Genomic DNA, 18,542 nt, shown 5'->3' on the forward strand with positions numbered 1-18,542 from the left:
AATGTTGGGCACCTGCCATATGTTGCATGTCTTAAGTATCACTCCTGACATTTCAGTGACATCATTTCTTAACTTTTCAGACAAGTTCTGTTGCTTCCCGTCAAAATAATAAATGATAACAGTACATAATAGCATCTTTATTCCACTGAAATATAAAAGAATATATATATTTATATATTTTTATCATCACTATCTTGGAGAAAGAGAAGACCAAGTCAAGAAAACAATTTGCAGCCACGGTTGTTTTTTGTTTTCTTGTAGTTTGTGTGACATAAGGAAAAAAAAAAAAAAAAAAAAAAAAAAAGAGTGAAAGAGGAAGGCCACAGTGATGTGTTGCCATAGATTCTGTGCACACGTCGTACGAGGAGGAAGCAAACTGCCGTGCATTTAGCGCGCACACACACACACACACCTTCACAGCCCACATTCCCTCTACCCTGTCGCTAACGTCACGACAGGCTAAAAAAGCGCCAATGACAACTTGCCGCAACCGTACGTCTCTGGTGAGGTCAAAAAGGTGCACATTATTTTCAAATACACATTTTTTTCACGTGCGTGTGAAGGCAAACTAGACAATATCGTCATCATACACAGATGTGCTCATGCATTAGCGTGTTCATCTGGAGGCAAATTTGAATTCAAGCTACAATTTCTACAGCGGATGGGCTGCAGCTCGTGAGATTAGGCCTCGTGATGCCCTCACTCACCATTTATTTCAATAGTTGCTACTTTTGTCAATGGAATGTACAGTTCGGTGAATCTAAATTGTGTTGTTAGCACTAAGCTAACCATCGGGGCATCAAACAGACTCAGTCTGTCCAAATCAAATGGAGTCCTTTGCAAGTTTCAGCTTAGCAAGTCCTCAAATTGGCCCCCCAAAAATTCCAACTTTCGTTGCACGATGCTATGAAAAATACCTCAAAATTCGCAGTCCACGTTATAATTTAGCATCTGGTAGGTTGGTGGGATTCAGGGGCGGAGCCAGAACGTGGCTAATGGGTGGGACTGGAAAAATCAGGGTGGGCCTTAATATTTCTCTCATTGAGCATAACTATCCCAACATTGTATTTTCAAATAAAATGACAAAGTTCAGATCTTCCTTAGACAACCCCAATTATGCCATTCTTAATATTCAATTTAAAAAAAACAACAACGAAACACTAAATCAAAAATAATTTCATAATTTACAAACATTTTTAAGTATACTGTATATATTTTTCATGAATCTCACTGGGTGGGCAGTCTGTCAACCTGGGTGGGCCTGTGCACACCCAGGCCCACCCATGGCTCCGCCCCTGGTGGGATTCAAACAAATACGCCAGTCACAAAAAGTGAGCGATATTGCGGATTTGTTCATGAGGCTGAAATGTTTACAGGTCAGCTTCATTTGACTTTCTCTTCACTTTTAAATGTCCAACTGTTCAATGCTGTTCTCTAACAATTTAAGTTTACCCGTCAAGGTTATGCTGTAATCCATTTCAGATTCATCCAAAAAGTTTTTGTGTGTAGTGTATAACGGGGCAAAAGCCAATTGAGATAAAATACTAAAAACTTGAGAAAATTCGCAACATAGGACTGCTAAAGAACGACACAAACATCAATCCTGCTTTAACCATGTGCCACCAAGTTGGAGCTAAAATGTGCCTCTTGTAAAACTGTCACACGCACACACGCACGCACGCACACAGCAGAAAAGAGGCGGGAAGGCCGCGGCGTGGACGCACGGCGGCAGCGGCGCGGCGGTCCGAACCGACCGGCCTGCGGGGGTTCCGATGGGCCTTCGCCACCCATTTCACGCGAGTACCTCTAAGTGATGCGTCGCCACGGCAACACAGCGGCCACCCGCCAGTACCGGCGAGCCCGGCAGGTGCCGGGAGAGAAGAGAGCAGACGGAAAGGCTGGTTAGAAATGAACAGAAGACATTGAAGTAAACACAAGGTAAGGCGACATCTTGGGGATTTTTTTTTTTTTTGGGGGGGTTCACGTTGTTGGAGTCCACGATGCTCGCTGCTGATGGCGATCGTCACGATCATTTGGCACAAACGTTGTTTTGGCCTGGGCTCATTTGGACAGGATCTTCTTTATGTGCTCCACTTCCATCTGCCACAACAAACATTTGAAGAATGATGTCATGTATACGGCATGTTGTGAAAGCGTTCCGACATGTTCTTCAAGGAAGTGTAGTTTCCGTATTGTGCAATGAAAAGCATGTATCTGAACATTTGATCTTTAAAAAGATATATTGTTCTCTCAAAATGCCACAAGATGGCGCTAAAGCAGTAACAGCGAACCCCACATAATCAGGGTTCAGCACTTATGGAGGAACTACAAACCAATATAATCATTACTTTGGCACCCCCTGGTGGTGGAGTTAGCATCGTGGTCCTTGTGAAATAAAATGTATTCTTGTATGCAAAACCTAAAAAGTGAGTTTGAGTTTTTTGGGGCGAGTATTCAGCTGTGAAGGTGGTTTGTTTGTCGTGAATAATCGACCTGCTCAATACAATCGATTATGTAACGCGTTGATGAGCAGCCGTCTCATCCTCACCTGTAAACTGAGTCGTATCTTCTTCTCCTCGTCCAGCGTGCCGGCCAGCTGCTTCATCTCCTGCTTGTGCTGACTCTTCAGCAGCTCCACGGAACTGCGCAGCTCCCGCAGCTGCCTCCTCAGATCCTCGAGCGTGGGCGCCGCCGTGGGCGACGAGAGCCGCAGTTCCGGGGAGGGGCTGGGACCCGAAGAGGAGGAAGACGGCGAGGCGGGGCGGTGGCCGGGGCCGGCCGGCGGGTTCAAAGACAAGGGCGACTTGGCGGCCGGCTGGGGTTTACTCTCGGGTATCTGGGGTCACATAGATACATACAGTGTGGCGGCCTCTACTGGACGCAGATGCAGGGGACTACTGATTCAACTTTGTAAGTAAACGTAAAAAGTACAGTCTCTGAAATGTGCTTATGGGAAGAAGGAATGATACATGCGTTGCGCAGTTGAGTGCTTACTGAAATGACAGGAGCTCCCTTCCTTGCGGAAACCTCCACAGGTCTGGACTGGACCGGTTCAGGGTCCTCCTTGGCTCGCTCCGGTGCCGGGTGGTCCACATCGCTGCTGGTCAGTGAGGACTGCGAAGTAAGTCAGTCGATCAATCAGTGAATGAAGAGCTTCATTATTCAACACAAACACACCACCTTCACGCGAGGCTAGTCAATATTATTAGCTTGCGCACTAGCTTGACACGCTCCTCCATTTCTTCTCACCGATGTGATGATCTGCGAGCGAGGCCGGCGGTCCGTGACTCTCGGCCGCGACGCCGTCGGGTGACTGAGCTTCTCCGCCGACGGGACCACCGCGTCCAGGTCCAGGTCTACGCAAACACACCGGTCAAAACACACACACATCAAAAAGATGGCACAACGTCACGCCGGTTGTACCGCCGCGTCCTCACCGGTGCTGTGGGACCTGTCAGGGGCGGGTTCAGGTGTCGAAGCCCCACCCTCGGACTTGGGGCTTTCACACCTGAGCAGCCAAACCACACACACAGACAGACGTTAGGGTAGAACAGGGGGGACACACGAGATGTTGTGAGAGTGCGTACTGACGCAAGAGTGGGCGGTCTCTCGGGGCGCCTCGGGGGTTGTTGGGAAGTGGAGGAGGAAGTGGGCGTTTTTGGAGGGAAAGGTTTCTTGGGCAGGACAGTCGGGAGGGAAGGCTTGAGGATCTCGTCACCTACACACACACACACACACACACATCTATTTGTGTGACAATCGAATTCACAACAAACCATTTTTGGGAGGGAAACAGGAAGTGGAATTGTCCAAGCAGAAGCATAGAAGAAGAATGAATTGAAGTGAAGCTACGGTACTAGAGAGTGTCTTTTGGGAAACTGAATCAAGGAAAAGAAAGGTATTAGAAGCGAGTTCACCAGGGGGGACAGAATATTGAAATGTATGCCACCATTTCCATAGCTAAGCCAGAATTAAATACAGATATTAATAAAAAAGCTCATGACTGTTAATATAAATCAGGATTTCTGCAGGCATAAGCAAATTGAAATTTTTAATGTCGTTTTTCAGAGGCCCACATCATATTCACACACGTGCACAATTTCTTTTTAACATACTTTATCGCATGACTATCCATTGTTAACTAATTAATCGCAAAATTGTGCTTGTGACTTCTTTGCACAACATTATATGACTTTATTTTCAAATTAAGAGCAAATTGGAACATGAAGCAACACATGGACTCCTGCCCATTTCGTTCATTGTAAATTACAACTAGTCTTCAGACTAGCATAAATATTTGTATCATGAATTATTGTGATACCAATGATGTCACATGCGGTAGCTTCAGGAGTTGCTGAATAAAACACACCTCAAGTCTAAAGAGCAAAATCCATTTCAAGCTTTTTTTTATGACCTGCGGAAACCCTGATACATTCAGAAAAAGGTGCACCCAGTTAAACAGTTAGCAGTTGAAGTGAGAGCCGGCGGGACCAACTCGGGTACCTCGATCTTGGTCTCTGTGCGGCAGGTGCTCGGGCCGCTCTGGAGGAACCTTCTTGCTGTCTGACTTTTTCTCTAATGGTCACAGTTTTGTCTCATCGTCACTCTTCTCGCACTCTCGCCCTCCCTCGGGACATCAACGTGTAAGCCGCAAGAGGAGGGAGGACATTTTCTTACCTGCCGTCGTGGGTTTGGCTGACGGTGCGCTGGGAGGCGGCGGCTTCTTTGGTCTCTGCAAAGAAAGATGTAGACTATATGGGCAAAAGTATTGGGACAGACCTCCTAATCAATGAATCAATCAAGAGATACTTATTAATCTTATCGAGACATTTTGGAGCCTTGTTGTCCAGAGGCTCCCTCTAGTGGTACACAAAAGAATGACTGCCAGGTACAATTTTTCTCATACCTTTTTTCAGTTGTTTTCCTTGTTATGGCTGCATGCAAAGTTGGGAAACGCAATTACCTCTTTCTCGGCTTCCAGCAGCTTGACAAAGTTGTCTGGGAAGACGCCCTGCCTGCCGCCGACCTCGCCCATCCACCAACCCGTGTCGGCGCACTCCTGCACGGAAACACGCACGTAAGGCACCCAGGTCATCCCAACGCACGCACGCGTGTTATCACCTTGGTGATTATGGCGATGATTTCGCCCTCTTTGATGGTCAGCTCATCTTCGTTCTGCGCTTCGTACGGAAAGAGGACTTTGCACAGCTCTCGTCCTGGATGCAGATTTCAAAGAATGCAGCGTCAGATTCCATTTTAGTGAGGACAAAAATCGTTTGACCAAAACGGACGGGCGGATAAGCTCAAGTTGACCTTTTCCTCTGCTATCAGGGTCGCTCTTCATGTTGTCCGGCGCTGCCGAGCTCGCCGTCTTCCACTCGGCAACCTGCAAGACATCAACGGTAACGTTTCGATAGTTGGGCACCTCGCTTCAATTATTCATACTCACTCACCATCACAAGTGAGCAGCTAGCAGCTCTCCCGGGCTAATTCGAGAAAACTACTTTGGCAAAAATGGTGCTGATTTAATGATTGTGTGTGTGTGTGTGTGCGGGCATGTTAAAGGCCTCGTTGTCTTGGGGGCCTGAGTGGATCCCCTCCGCAGTGTTTGTGGAAGCAGGGAGGAGGCTTCTTCCACAGGAAAACACTCACAGGACCGCTTCTGTCCCTCCTACACACGCGCTGCTCTGTTCGTAGCCCCCTAAGCCCTCCCCCGCCCTCCCTTCATGATCCACCCCCACCCCACCCTCTGTGTCGGTCATCAGATTACTAACAAGAGCCAGTCTATGTTGAGGTAAGGAGAGGAGCTTCATATAGTCGGCATTTGCTGAAAAAAAAAAAAAAATCGGATTCACGTTTTTTGTGGCCTTTCTGCAAGGCCACAAGATGACGCCAAGACCTTGTTTGAGTAGGAAAGTAGTACAGGAAGTTGTGTTGAAAAAGTATGTTGACATCTTTTGACTGAATATGTATAGGGGAGGAGTCAGATTTAGTCTGGGTCGTTAGTGGCAATGAAAATAATGTGAAAAACTAAGATTTAAATCACCTCTTTATTCAAAGTAAATGTGGACACAGTTTCAGAAACCATCGAGCCAAATTAAATTCAGAACTCATCCAGCACATTTGGCACTCATTTATTTACAACATGCATCATGCGCGTCTAATCGGGTGTTGAAGCCTCGGCGCGGTTTCGAATGCGCTCGTGTTTTGATGATCTCAGCAGAGGCTGACTTTGACTCGGTGATAAACTCCCCGTTTACCGTCATGTGCAAATGTTTGCGTGGTGAGTCGTACGGAGAGATCAAGTGAAAAGGTGCACACGCATCACATCTATTCACACCAAACTACCAGAAACATGAGACGCACTCTTGTAAGCGCTTGGCAGAGGTGGCAAAAAGGGGAAAAAAAAAAAAACAGCTTTTCAAGGTCGTGCAAACAAAATGAAAAAAAAAAAAGTCCAAATCGAAATATACAGTAACAAAGTATTTGTGCTTGGTTACTTTCCACCACTGGCATTTAGCATCTTCTCTCAAACACAAGTTGCATTTTGCAGAGTGCTGACGTGGCTTCGGGTGACTCAGCATAACCACCAGCATCCCCGCCCCAAATCCCTCTGCCTTCAAACGGATCCCCCCCCCCCCCCCCACCCCAACCCCACTCCTGCATGCAGCACCGAGACGTCAGGCTGGGCTGTCGCCTCACGAGACCAGCCTATAAAACCTCGCATGGCGGGAGGGAGGCTGCACAACATCCTCCGCTTCAAAATGTTGCACACATCTGTAAACCGAGTTCGTTAGGTCTGGTTTGGGAAGAGGGGTTTTTTTTGGGGGGGGGGGGTGATAGATAGATCATCCTGTAGTGCAGATAAATGGGCCTACAACTTTGATAAGCTAAGTAGCTAAATGGACAAGACAGATGGGCTAACTAGCTTGCAAGTGCTGTAGTATCCAAGGTGATGGACAAATAATATCGTGGCGTGCTAATCTAACTAGCTTTAGCAATATAGTAGATAGACAAATCAGCCAAGTCAGTAAGCTTGCTAGCATGAGCTAAGTAGCTCAATTAGACAGATATCCGAGCAACAGACTGAAATGGGCAAACTAACGTCAAAACATATATAACCGGACAAAATGAGCAAAACTAACTACGGTTGACATTTTAACGATCTCGCGAAGCTAACTAGCTTCAGAGATACGGTAAATAAAGATAGAGCTAGACATCAGATGTACTTAATTCATTCCTATTTGTCAAAGCAGCAATATTCGCACATATACACTCACATTAATAACATGGAAACACCCAAAATGTAAAAATATGAGAAGAGCATTGAGGAGGCCAATCTAAGCAAGCAAAAAAATATATAAATACCAGCGGCCCCTAATGAGGGTAAGAAAATGGATTGATGTAAACTATGTACACTGTTGATATGCATAATACGAACTGTATGCATGCAATTGCACATTCAAAGATATATTTTAAGAATAACTAAAAATTGAAAGGTATGTCCAGGTCAGGAAGAGGAATTTATGACAAACTATTGTTCTATTTTCTAAAACATAAAATGAAGAATACAGTGCGGTACCACGACTTACAAGTTTCATTTGTTCCTTGACGATGCTCATAACAAAAATCAATTTTATCTCATATTATTATATTAACTTTCCCTGTTTAAATGAATGGAAATCCAATTGAGCTATTACAGCTTTTGCAACGTTTTTTTTTAATAAACACTAAATGTATGCAATTTGGAATGTATACGAACGCTAATCAATCCCTAATGTAGACCATCTCTGTCTTTCAGTCATTAAAAGACTGCAGCGGACGTGTTCGAAGCAGCACAGAAGCACGTCACACTCATTCAGTCACATCGCATTTAAAACAAAAAAGAGGACAAGAATTATGATTAGTCAAAGATGGAGAAGTCGAAAAGAATTCCTTGATCCTACCTTCCTCTCGGCTCGCAGACAAAGGCAGACAGACAGACGACACTTTGCTACATCAGCGCCGGCAGCAGGAGACAGAGTGTGTGTGAGTGTGTTTGTGTGTGGCTGCGTGTGCTTGAATGTGTGAGCGTCAGTGAAAAAGTGTTTTGCTTTTTTTTTTTTTTTTTTTCCACCTTCCTCTCTCTGCTTTCTCTCCCTCTCTCACTTCTGCTTCGCTTGTCATAGCCCTTCATAGTGTGTGTGTGTGTGTGTGTGTGTGTGTGAGAGAGAACATAAAAGCACTTCCTGTGCTGTAAAAGTGATACACAGGAAGAGGAGGAGCCAACACCAGACCTCCTTCACCCAATACAAAAACGATGACAGAAACAAATTGGTGGTCATGTGACTATTGGTACAACTGTTGGGGGGGGTCACAGCAAACCGAGATTTGCCGCCAATAGCCACAAATCATATAATGAACTACCAATTACTACTTTCCTATTAGCCATTTTATTGTGACTAAGTAAGCACTATGTTGTGGCAATTTAGTGCCAAGGCACTATGTTAAAGTAAATTGAGGAGCTTTACTTGAACAAAAGGTGTGCTTTGCCACTAAACACAGTTTGTGAGTTGAGTCACCTTGTCGCCCTCAGCGTCAACGTCCATGGAGCGAGGGCGGAGCTTGATGGGCTGGTCTTTGAAGATGTCGCCAAAGCCGAAGCCTCTCACCTACGCAGAAGGCACAACAGCGCCATCTTCATCTTATGTGATGCATCTACAGGTCTCTTTCAAACTTTTTGCCACATTTTTGAACCTGTCACTTTTGGGGATATGTGAAGTGGGAGTGGCGCATGCCGAATATACGTGTGAAGACTGCAGTGTAAAAAAGGGCTACTAAAATACTCTGATTACCTTTTTAGGCTGGATTTCACCCGAGCCCGTTTCGGACCGACTGTCTCCTCCATCGCTCTCACTCCCTGGACTGTTCTTACCTGCACAAAAAAAAACCCTGATAAAGCCAAAAAACGGTTTCCATCACCACAGTCTGATTGGCCGAGACTTACTGTTGCGGCCACTGCGGGGCTCCTCCCGCGAGGCGGGCGTGTCGGCGGAGGTCCCGTCAGCCTCGAGCAGGATCTCTTTGGTGAAATTGGAGGGGAACATCCCACTTTTGCCATTCAGGACCCCCTCCCACCAGCCCTCCTCCACCTGCACACAACACAAAACACCCACTTGAGACTCATATGTGGCACTTGGTGCTCTCTAGCGGTCACATTTTAGAACTACACATTTTTCTGAGGTTAGATTGCATACAGAGGTTCTCAAATGCTTTTGTAGGGCAGATTTTTTTCCAAGGACACCCCCTCTCAATTTTAACACCAATTAAAAATAACCGCAAGGTGTACCCCTAAATGCCATAGGAGTTAAAATGTTGCTTATTTTCAATAAAAAAGTTTTGTTAGTTTAACAAATTCCCATTTTTATATATGCCATCTTTTTAAGACAGGCGGCAACGATTTTGGCAGCGTATTCTCTGTCCGATTGACTAAATGCACCTTTTGTTCTTTATTTAAAAAAAAAGAAAAACCAACTTACCTCGGCTACGATTTCGATGATGTCGCCTATTTTCAGCTCCAGCTCGTCTTCATGCTGAGGCGCATAGCTGAAGGCCGCTTTGCAACGCCGCTTACGGATCTGCTCCACTGCGACGGACATTGGCACACAAATGAAGGATGTGATCCCAAGTGGTGGGGGGGAGCATTTAGGTTTGGCGCAAGCCCTCCCGAACCCGTTTTGCATGTCGTCCGATGACATCGACTCCAAAGAGGTTTGCTCACAAAGCTTAGTGACACGCTTAGTGCAAGAGGTGGCAAACATTCTGTACTGAAGTAGATGTATACTCGGGATACTTGTGCAAAGACGACTTTGGTAATGGAGTAAAAATCAAGTGCAGACTCTAAAGTACAAAAGTACTCTTTTTTTTCAGGGCGCTATTATATTATTTAAAAATTTTAAATAAGGCCACGGAGCTTTGTAAGCATACAATTGGCCAACATGTGTTTGTATAAGATAAACAATAAATGTTCTGCTCTTGACAGGACTCTTCTTACTGTGGGCTGCTGTTCTCTTTTCGTCCACAAGGTAACAGCATAACGACAAAAGTGAAGGACAGATTTCCACAAGCAGGGTCGCGGTACCTTTCTTGGCTGCTCTGGAGCTGGGCTCGGACACAGGACTCGTCCGGCCGTTGGAAAGGTCCGCCTTGACCGCCGCGCTGGCCTGTCCTCCATCTCGCTTGCCCTCCTTCTTGATCTCCTGCAAGGAGGGACATCGGATGCAATTATGCTTTTTGGTTCCTTGGCAAACTAAAGACGAGCAATGTAGTTAGAAAATGATGAAAGTCAGTATTGAGTGCATCACAACCTCAATACGGGGACTTTGAAGTGATTGTTGACCTGTTGCATGAAAAAGGTGTTTTAGTTACATTAGATTTCGAAATTCACGTATACACCGTGGTATGAAAATTCACGCGTTTGCCTGTGCACAAACGCAAAAGCGAAAGCCCGTGCCTACTTCTTGCCTTGCTGCCCGCGCCAAAGAAAGGAGATGGGACAACAAATACGGTGCAAAGGGAGCGAGAGAGGCGGGACGAGCAGAGAAAGTGGACATGACGGCTCACATGTCCTCTGCCACAACCATGGCGACGCTGTTTCATAAGCAACCTGGCCTGTGGCCAAGACGGCCCAGTGAAGCAGACAGGCCGCTTGGGCTGACACACACACACACACACACACACACACACACGGTCTCCTCACGTGTGTGGCATGGAAGCCTTAATGAGCCACAAGGTCCAAAAATACCAAGCAGTTACCAAGACAACAGCCACTCCGCTTCGTCTTGGTCAAAGGAACAAAAAAAATGGACAGAATGTCAGCGCCCGCACTAAAGATTCAAGCTTGGTGAAAAAGATGGGGGGGGGGGGGGGGGAAGGATTCGACAGGATAGGAAACAAATCACTTGTACGTCAAATTCCAAAGAACAAATCCCGGTTACAAAACAGGGTTCACGCGAGCCCGCTCTCCGACAACCTGCCGGTGGCCTCGACTGGCAGCGGCGTCACCCAGCACGCGGCGTGGCTAACGGTTTCGCTCGTTAAACAGCCGACCAACTCTACGTTCTCGTTAGCTAACTGACACCACTCAACAAGGCAGGACCTAAAGGTGCGCACACATTCAACGTCACAGATACTACAGTTTTCAACGTGAAGATGGCAAGCCCAAACATGCATATATTTTGGTATGATATGAATGAAGGGTTAAGATGGACATAAAAAAAAAATACTGGAATGTAACCCCCCCCACGATAAATGAGGGATTACTGGAACTCAACCCATATTTTAATAAATCCATCCTTCCGATGATTGATTTAACAGTTCAAGATTGCAAATGCACGGTAGGCAGAGTGAAATGAATAAATCACGCAGATGCAGACGTAGACGCACTCACCCAAAAAAAAAAAAAAAAAAACACTACTAAAAACAGAATACCAGAACATATGGACAGTCTAGTACTCTGAGCTAGAGTTCCCTGTTTGCGGCGTGTTTTTACAAAGTCAACACAAGCGGCGGCCGAGCAGGAAGTCAGGCATCGATTGACTCCGCATGCCTGCACACACACACACACACACACACCACATGCGGGTCCACGCAAAAACCCGCAGCGGCCATTTGCGAGCCTCCAGCTTCCTCTTCCTTTACGAGTGCTGAGGGACACGTGTGGCGGATTTACCTTCAAGTGGATTGCAATTGGGAGGCACACAATTCATGTGTCAGGCAGTCGGACTTCCAAGGGATCCCACTTTTTAACTATTGTCTGTGGGTTAAAACGGCCCCCTGGCGGGAAATCAGTAGGCCGTGGCGACTTAAAGGAAAGCCAGATGAAATGAGGAAGACAACATGATTCGTCATATCTGAACAGGAAACATCTGCATGTATTGTGTTGTGTGAGGGTGCGGGTCGGAGTCACTGTTTTAACTGACTTGAAGAACTGAAATTCCAATTCATCTATTCCAGCAAGCCCCCCCCCCCCCCCCAAAAAAAAAACACACAAAAATAGCACCTTGACTAAATTCATTTAAATGCAATTGCTTGATGGGTGGGGGTGTTAGCATAAAGTGTCTTTTGCATTCTTCCATTTTTTATGTTTGCAGCCCTCGGAGCAAAAGGTTTGGTCGAGCAAAAGTGAAGCGCTCACGTTGAGTCGCATCATGTGAGTCCGATTAGCCAGCACATGATGACATCCACAAACCTGTTGCCGACTGACTTCGCCTTGACTGTGGACCTACATTGATGGGAACCAAAATCAGAAAGCTTTCACTTTCACGCGATGGAATAACTTGTTGCCAGTTTAGCCATTAATGGAGACATTATATAAGATGGACACTCATGATTGTACGTTGTAGCAAAGTCTAATTTCTGCAGGTGGCAGGAGGAAACAAAGTCCAGTGTGTTGATGGGTTGACGGAGAATTGGAAGAACTGACTACTCAAGCCGTATCTGATCTGATTCAATGTATAATAAGTGCAGCTAGCTGGCCAAGCACAATCTACATTGATGAATCGGTTGACTACCTTGAAAAGCTAAATCGCTACCAAATATATAAATGGACACAGCTGATGGCTAGCTAAGGTCCAAGGACAAGCAGATATTGGTAAATAGTTTGCTATCAAGCTAACAATGTTGCACTAACTATAACAAATTACGTCGATAGATTGGAAGAACTGAAAACTCGCTAGCTCTCTATCCAATTAACGGACGCGTTGAGATGGGATAACTCGCTCCGACTGGCAAAGGTTGAAGGACAAATAGACTTATTGGTAACTGGCTTGCCAGGCGATCAAGTGTGTGCGAACTATAATGGAAACAACTGATGACTTGCTAGCTAGCTAAATGAGATAGCTCAAGAGAGCTAGTAAGCTAAGTCGCTTTGGGGAAAAAACCCCAGCAAAAATCAACGGTTTCAAAGGTTTTTCTTTACTCCAACATATCGATTGTCGGGCAATTATAAATATCACGATAATACCGTATTGTATCATGTGCCGAGTTGCTGCATTGCATGACTTCCTGTGTCTTTTTCAATCCCACTGTAGACATTCTCCCTAGACACACACACGCACACACACACATTCAACGGCCGAATGCCACACATTCCCGTAAGTGCAGTCTTGTGACACACTATTACCGAGTCCCCACTTGCGCTCACACACTCACACTCACACACACGGCCATTGTCCTGCAGCATGACAGTGAATGAGCGCTGTGACAGTGGCTCAGCACAAACCGAGCGCATGACAAGACCGCAACGCTGTCAAAATGCGTTATTGTGTCACGGTTCACTTCCTCGCAAACGTCTCACCTCCACAGACAAATCATCATCAGGATCAGGTGGGGTTGGCAAAAGTACTCCCAATATATCCCGCAAATATACTGATAAAACTTCTCTTTTAAAAAAAAAAAAAAGTACACAAGTGTAATCTGAAATGTACTTAAATACAAAAGGAAAATGTGATTTTTTTTGTTATTAATTATCTAAACAGGTACTGCATATAACTAACAGTAAAGCAAAAATGTAATACCTGCAAAATCAACTTGAGCGTGCTATGACGGGGAGCGTACTCACCCGCACGAAGTTGTCGGGGAACAAGCCTCGGCGCCCCCCCAGCTCGCCCTCCCACCATCCTCCGTCGTCTCGCCGTATGTTCACGATGACGTCGCCCACGTTCAGGCTCAACTCGTCGTCCTGCTGGGCCTCATAGTCGAACTCCACCACGGCCTCCACTAAGGCACAAAAGGCACGTGCGAGTCAGAGTGTGAGAACGTTGGCGTGTCGCAGTGAAAGGTCAAACATTGCAGAGCACATTGTTCCGCTTTTACTCGCCGCTGCTCTTTGAGCGATGTAAAGCAAACCATAACCATGAGGGAGAAACAAGGCCGGCGTTTTCGACATAAAACTTCAAGGCTTTTACGGGTCCGCGGCACTGCCGGGCCCACTAAATGTATCCAGTTGAACCTTGATGAAATAAAAACAAGAGCCGAAGAGCAGAGGGTATCTGCCAAGGCTCCAAATCAATCACTCTTTCATCTCAACGGATAAAAAGGAGCATAAAGTTACAAGAATTTCTTCTGGGAGCAAATGCAATGAGATCCTACTTAAATGCTTAAGTCAACGCAAACATTTTTCTTTCAAGAATATGTTCTATGCAAGCCCACTAGTTGAAACACGGCATTCTGATAAATATTGCGTTTGTGGAATAAGCGTTAATCCACTCGTTTTTAGCCATCTCGCCGTGATTGGTCGTTGCGAGCAGTTGTGATGTCATTTTCAGTCGACAGAAGACAAAATGGCCGCTCCCAGACATGGCTAAAATCGAGTGCATTTTTCTGCTTAATTTATATTCCACAAACACAAAATTAATCAGAACGCCGCGTTTCAACTAGTGGGCCTGCTGGGAACATATTCTTGAAAAAAAGATGATTGGGTTTGAACCTGATCTGATGAGATTTGATGGAGATACTGCAGAGTGGTAACTAGTTTGCTAAGCTGACTAGCATGATAGTTCAGCTGATTAGGGTGGTGACCTTGCTATCGAGCTAAGTAGCGTACGTACGTATGAACTTGTTGCTTGATGTATCCCGTGTTTGAACCTCGTCCAAACTGTTCAGGAAGGGGGGGTTGGCTGTTCTTCCGGGGTGCGGTAACCATGGAAACAAGCGTCTAAACGGGTGGCTGCCTATGACTCACTCACACTGGCTTCCCCGCTCCAAATCGGTGCCGTTGCGCACGCACATGCAGCAAATCGATGCACAAAGCGATTTTTCTTAAAAAGGGGCATCGTGGGAATGAATCCTTTCGAGTCCGCATAATGGAGACAAAATGTAACACGATACAAATTGGCACAGAAGTGATGCCATGTTGATTATGGGATGGAGAACACAGAAGGAAATTCTGGCTTGTGTCAGCACGGGTACAAAAAAAAAAAAAAAAAAAAAAAAGGTGCGAGGTACAAGAAGGGACAGTTGGGGAAGCCAACCGCCGTCTGTTGTGGCGGCCGCAGGATTAATTCGACCAGACTTGCACTGATCAGGAAATCGATTAGACTGATTTCACTGGTTATTGCTACATTGTTTATTGGTGGAACAGGATTCACTTGTTGTTGATGGGACTATTGGTTATTATTGGTTACAAATTACAATCTTTTACATGAGGCCGGTCAAACTGGTTATTGGTAAGACTGGTTAGTGGTTAAACGGGTTCATTTTTTTTGATGGGATTGGTTACACTGGTTATTGACAAGATTGGTTATTTGCTCAGTGGTTAAACTGTTTATTAATGGGACGAGTTAACAGTGGTTATTGGGACCGCTATTATTGATGAGAGTGGTTACACTTGAGACTGGTTTTATTGGTTATTAAGAGGACTGGTTTCACTGGTTATTAGTTGAGCTGATGACGCAAATGGTTATTGCTAACATTAGTTATCAAAAGGGACTGGTCCAACGTGTTATTAATGAGACTAATAGTTATACTAGTTAATGGTTTCCCTGGTTATTAATGAAACTGGTTATTGAAGGGACGGGTTACACAGATTTTTAGTTGTACTGGTTTCACTTGTTACTAGTTACAGAGGTGGTTATTGATGGGACTGGTTTCTCTGGTTATTGACGGGAATCGTTATTGATGAAACTAGGTTTTAAAGGGGACGTCAATCCTAAAAAAATATTTACACGAATATGTTCCATGCAGCCCCACTAGTCCAAACACGGCATTCCGATGAATATTGCGTTTGTGGAATATGAGTGAAGCAGAAAAATCCACCCGTTTTCCTACATCGCAAGGGGCGGCCATTTTGCTACTTGCTGTCGACTGAAAATGGCATCACAATTGCTCAGGGCTCAGATAACCAATCATAGCTCAGCTTGAGAAAACAGGTGAGCCGTGATTGGTTGTTACCTGAGTCTTGAGCTACTGTGATGTCATTTTCAGTCAACAGAAAGTGACAAAATGGCCACCACTTGAGATGTCTAAAAACGGGTGAATTAACTCATATTCCACAAATGCAATATTAAATCGGAATGCCGTATTTAGACTAGTGAAGTTGCATATAACATATTGCAAAGAATTTTGGGGTGTTGACTAGTAGGGATTACACTAGTTATTGACTGGACTGCTTACACTGGTTATTGATAGGACTGGTGATGGGTTACCTTTGACCTCGGGTCTAGTTTGTATCTCAATGATCACAGTTGTGATGTAGTTCAAAATCAGCAAGATTAAGAAATTAAAAATGACAGAGTTCTTTGCCGCAGTATGCAAAGGCCCTTTTCTCACAACGACTTGGCGCTTGGTGACAATTGATGCTAATGTCGCTAACATTTAAAAGGCGCGATAAAGAGACAAAGAGGTGGTGACGAGAAGCGAGGCACAACATCCAAACGCCTGCAGACAAAACAAAACTCCCACTCGAGCCGCGGAGCGTCACACTTTCGACTCGGGAGAGAGGGGAGAGAAGAGCGCCGCAGTGTCCCGCGAACAGCTGCGCCCCATCCGGGTTCTAACTCACGCAGACAGACATGCTGCATGCTGACGTGTGCGCTTGGCGACGACGCTTGCGTGTTCTCGCAGTTCTGCGGAAGTGGCCCGCAAAACCCATGGGGTGGGGGGGATTCAAACACACTCCAAGTGTGGATCCCGCTTCCACAATATTCTCCCACGTAAAGAGGGAATGCACCAAAGCACTCAAAGCTCATCACTTTGATATCCATGTGCATTTCGCACACTCCCTCCGTCTGCGTTGTGTGCGTGCGAAAACGCAGCTTTTGCACAGCAAATGCTCTTTGGCCGCCCCCACACGACTAACAACGTTTGACGTAGGCGCACAGTCTCAGAGCTAGTTTCTTCATGGAACGTCTTAGTCCAATACCATCGGCCTAAGGAGGTTTGCTGAAAAAGCTTGGTGCAATCGTCACCTTTAAAACTCATCAAAGATTCAAGACTTTTTGGAGTTCGAACACATTTTCCATTTTGCCACTGCGTCGCGATGCCGAGTGGAAGTTAACATGTCACCTTACATCTAGCGAAAATTCCAGTGTGTGCAGAGTCTATCGAAGACCCACACAAAAAGGTTTGTCATGGCCTATAGGTGCCAGAAGATGGCGGCAAAGCACTTTTTTTCTATTAGACATGGCTTTGACCTAAGCCCAAAAACGGGAGAACGGAGGAAAGGGGATTTGGCAAATATCTAACTGTGAATAAGCTGTACATACTTTGATCTGTTTTCAGCTCAGTGTTCACCTGTGTGGCTAACCGCCTAGCTCGCCTTTGTTTGTTTACACACACACAAGGAGCAACATGGCATCCCTTTCATGCTTTGAAAAGAAAAATGAAAGTGAAAATATCGGACGCATCTGCTGCCTGCGCTCTATCGATGAAAATAATTGGCGATTTAGCGATCGATGAGGAAGCCATCAGGCCCTCTCTGCACCCTGGGGGGGGGGGGGGGGGGGGGGGTGGCGGGACGCGCCTAATGAGGAATGTCACAGTAAGCACACGGACGCATGGTGAGAGTGAATGCAAACGTGTCAACATCTGCAACTCATCATCTCATGAAGTCCCTCACGCACATCCACGATCAAGCAAGGAGGGAGAGATAGTCCTCACATTTACACGCACACATTTTGAGCACCCACGGGGGGAGGAAAGGTGCGCTGGGAGCAGCCAGCCCACGGACCTGGGCTTTCCGCTCCTGCTCAGATGCCCAGATGCGCTGAGGTTTATTCTAGAAGACAGCAGGCGAGGAGGAGGAGGGAGGGAGGATACCGGAGAGAGGGGAGTCCTCCAAAGATAGTGGGGGGAAACGGTGCACCTCACCCATTTATGTCGCCTCGGTGCTCCTCGGGCTTGGTTCGGTGCCGTACCAGGCGGTCGGTTCAGGTATCAAGCGGCTTTGTTGAGCGCCGAGCCACGCAGCCTCCTCCGCGCTACCAGAGATCCGCTAGAGCGGGAGGAGCGTCACATGAAACCATATTCCTTCCTCTTTTTTTCCCTCCACCCCCCTCCCCACCACCCACCCCCCGGAACACCGACGCACCACAGAAGAGTCAGAGAGCGTGTGGCCAAAACGGGAAGCAAGCTGGCTTTTCTGGTGCCTTCCCGTACCCTCGGAAAAAACAACCTCCACCCTCCCGAAATGAGAATTGCGCGCACTGTGACGCAATTGGTTGTAACATGACCCTTCGACTTTGAGTTTTTGTTTTTCAAGACTTTTTTTTTTCAACTTAAATCTAACTTATTATCTAAGTTATTTAGTTAGCCCCAGAGATGGGAAATTCAGGTCCCTAAAAACTCTACCACAGTTTGTCTTGAGCCACAGGTGCTTCTAATCAACTGAGCTCGTTCACCTGCCGGTTGAGTAGAAGTACCTGTGGCTAAAGCCAAGCTGGCAGAACTAAGCTCGTTAAATAATTGGCTAACAGCCGATTAATAATTAATTATAAAAATTAATTGTAATGAACACTCTTTAAAAATACAAATTTGAGCTAATCTACGAAATTCCACTACTTGCA

The 18,542-nt window shown here is 45.9% G+C and overlaps 1 protein-coding gene across 3 annotated transcripts; it reads right to left on the reverse strand.

The window, feature by feature from the left end:
* Positions 1-122: 122 nt before the first annotated feature.
* On the reverse strand, positions 123-18,039 carry sh3kbp1 (SH3-domain kinase binding protein 1). 3 transcript variants are annotated; one of them, XM_086020003.1, is made up of 18 exons: positions 17,848-18,039; positions 13,601-13,758; positions 10,121-10,238; positions 9,519-9,625; positions 8,987-9,131; positions 8,835-8,914; positions 8,562-8,651; positions 5,314-5,386; positions 5,122-5,216; positions 4,964-5,059; positions 4,678-4,732; positions 4,504-4,575; positions 3,592-3,718; positions 3,438-3,508; positions 3,250-3,356; positions 2,995-3,114; positions 2,549-2,836; positions 123-2,100 (listed from the first exon to the last, which is right to left on the reverse strand). In XM_086020003.1, the coding sequence occupies exons 1-18, from the start codon at positions 17,849-17,851 to the stop codon at positions 2,062-2,064; spliced, it is 1,845 nt and encodes a 614-aa protein (XP_085876129.1). In that variant the 5' UTR covers positions 17,852-18,039; the 3' UTR covers positions 123-2,061. The 3 variants fall into 3 exon arrangements, with proteins under 3 accessions (XP_085876129.1, XP_085876128.1, XP_085876130.1); XM_086020002.1 differs by lacking the exons at positions 13,601-13,758; positions 17,848-18,039 and adding exons at positions 10,347-10,378; positions 10,497-10,653; XM_086020004.1 differs by lacking the exons at positions 4,504-4,575; positions 13,601-13,758; positions 17,848-18,039 and adding exons at positions 10,347-10,378; positions 10,497-10,653.
* Between the last annotated feature and the right edge of the window lie 503 nt (positions 18,040-18,542).

The sequence above is a fragment of the Filicampus tigris genome, chromosome 21, assembly GCF_054856515.1.
Source record: "Filicampus tigris isolate MCC_2025a chromosome 21, RoL_Ftig_1.0, whole genome shotgun sequence".
Taxonomy (NCBI): domain Eukaryota; kingdom Metazoa; phylum Chordata; class Actinopteri; order Syngnathiformes; family Syngnathidae; genus Filicampus; species Filicampus tigris.

Bases quoted from the DNA above. Each gene is read 5' to 3' on its own strand.
- sh3kbp1 (XM_086020002.1), bottom strand. From the start codon at position 10,638: ATGAAACAGCGTCGCCATGGTTGTGGCAGAGGACATGTGAGCCGTCAT. The intron at 9,132-9,518 runs GTAAGTTGGTTT...TGTTGTGTGCAG, and splicing joins TCATCGAAATCGTAGCCGAG to GTGGAGGAGGGCTGGTGGGA. The intron at 8,915-8,986 runs GTAAGTCTCGGC...TTTTTTGTGCAG, and splicing joins GCCCCGCAGTGGCCGCAACA to GTAAGAACAGTCCAGGGAGT.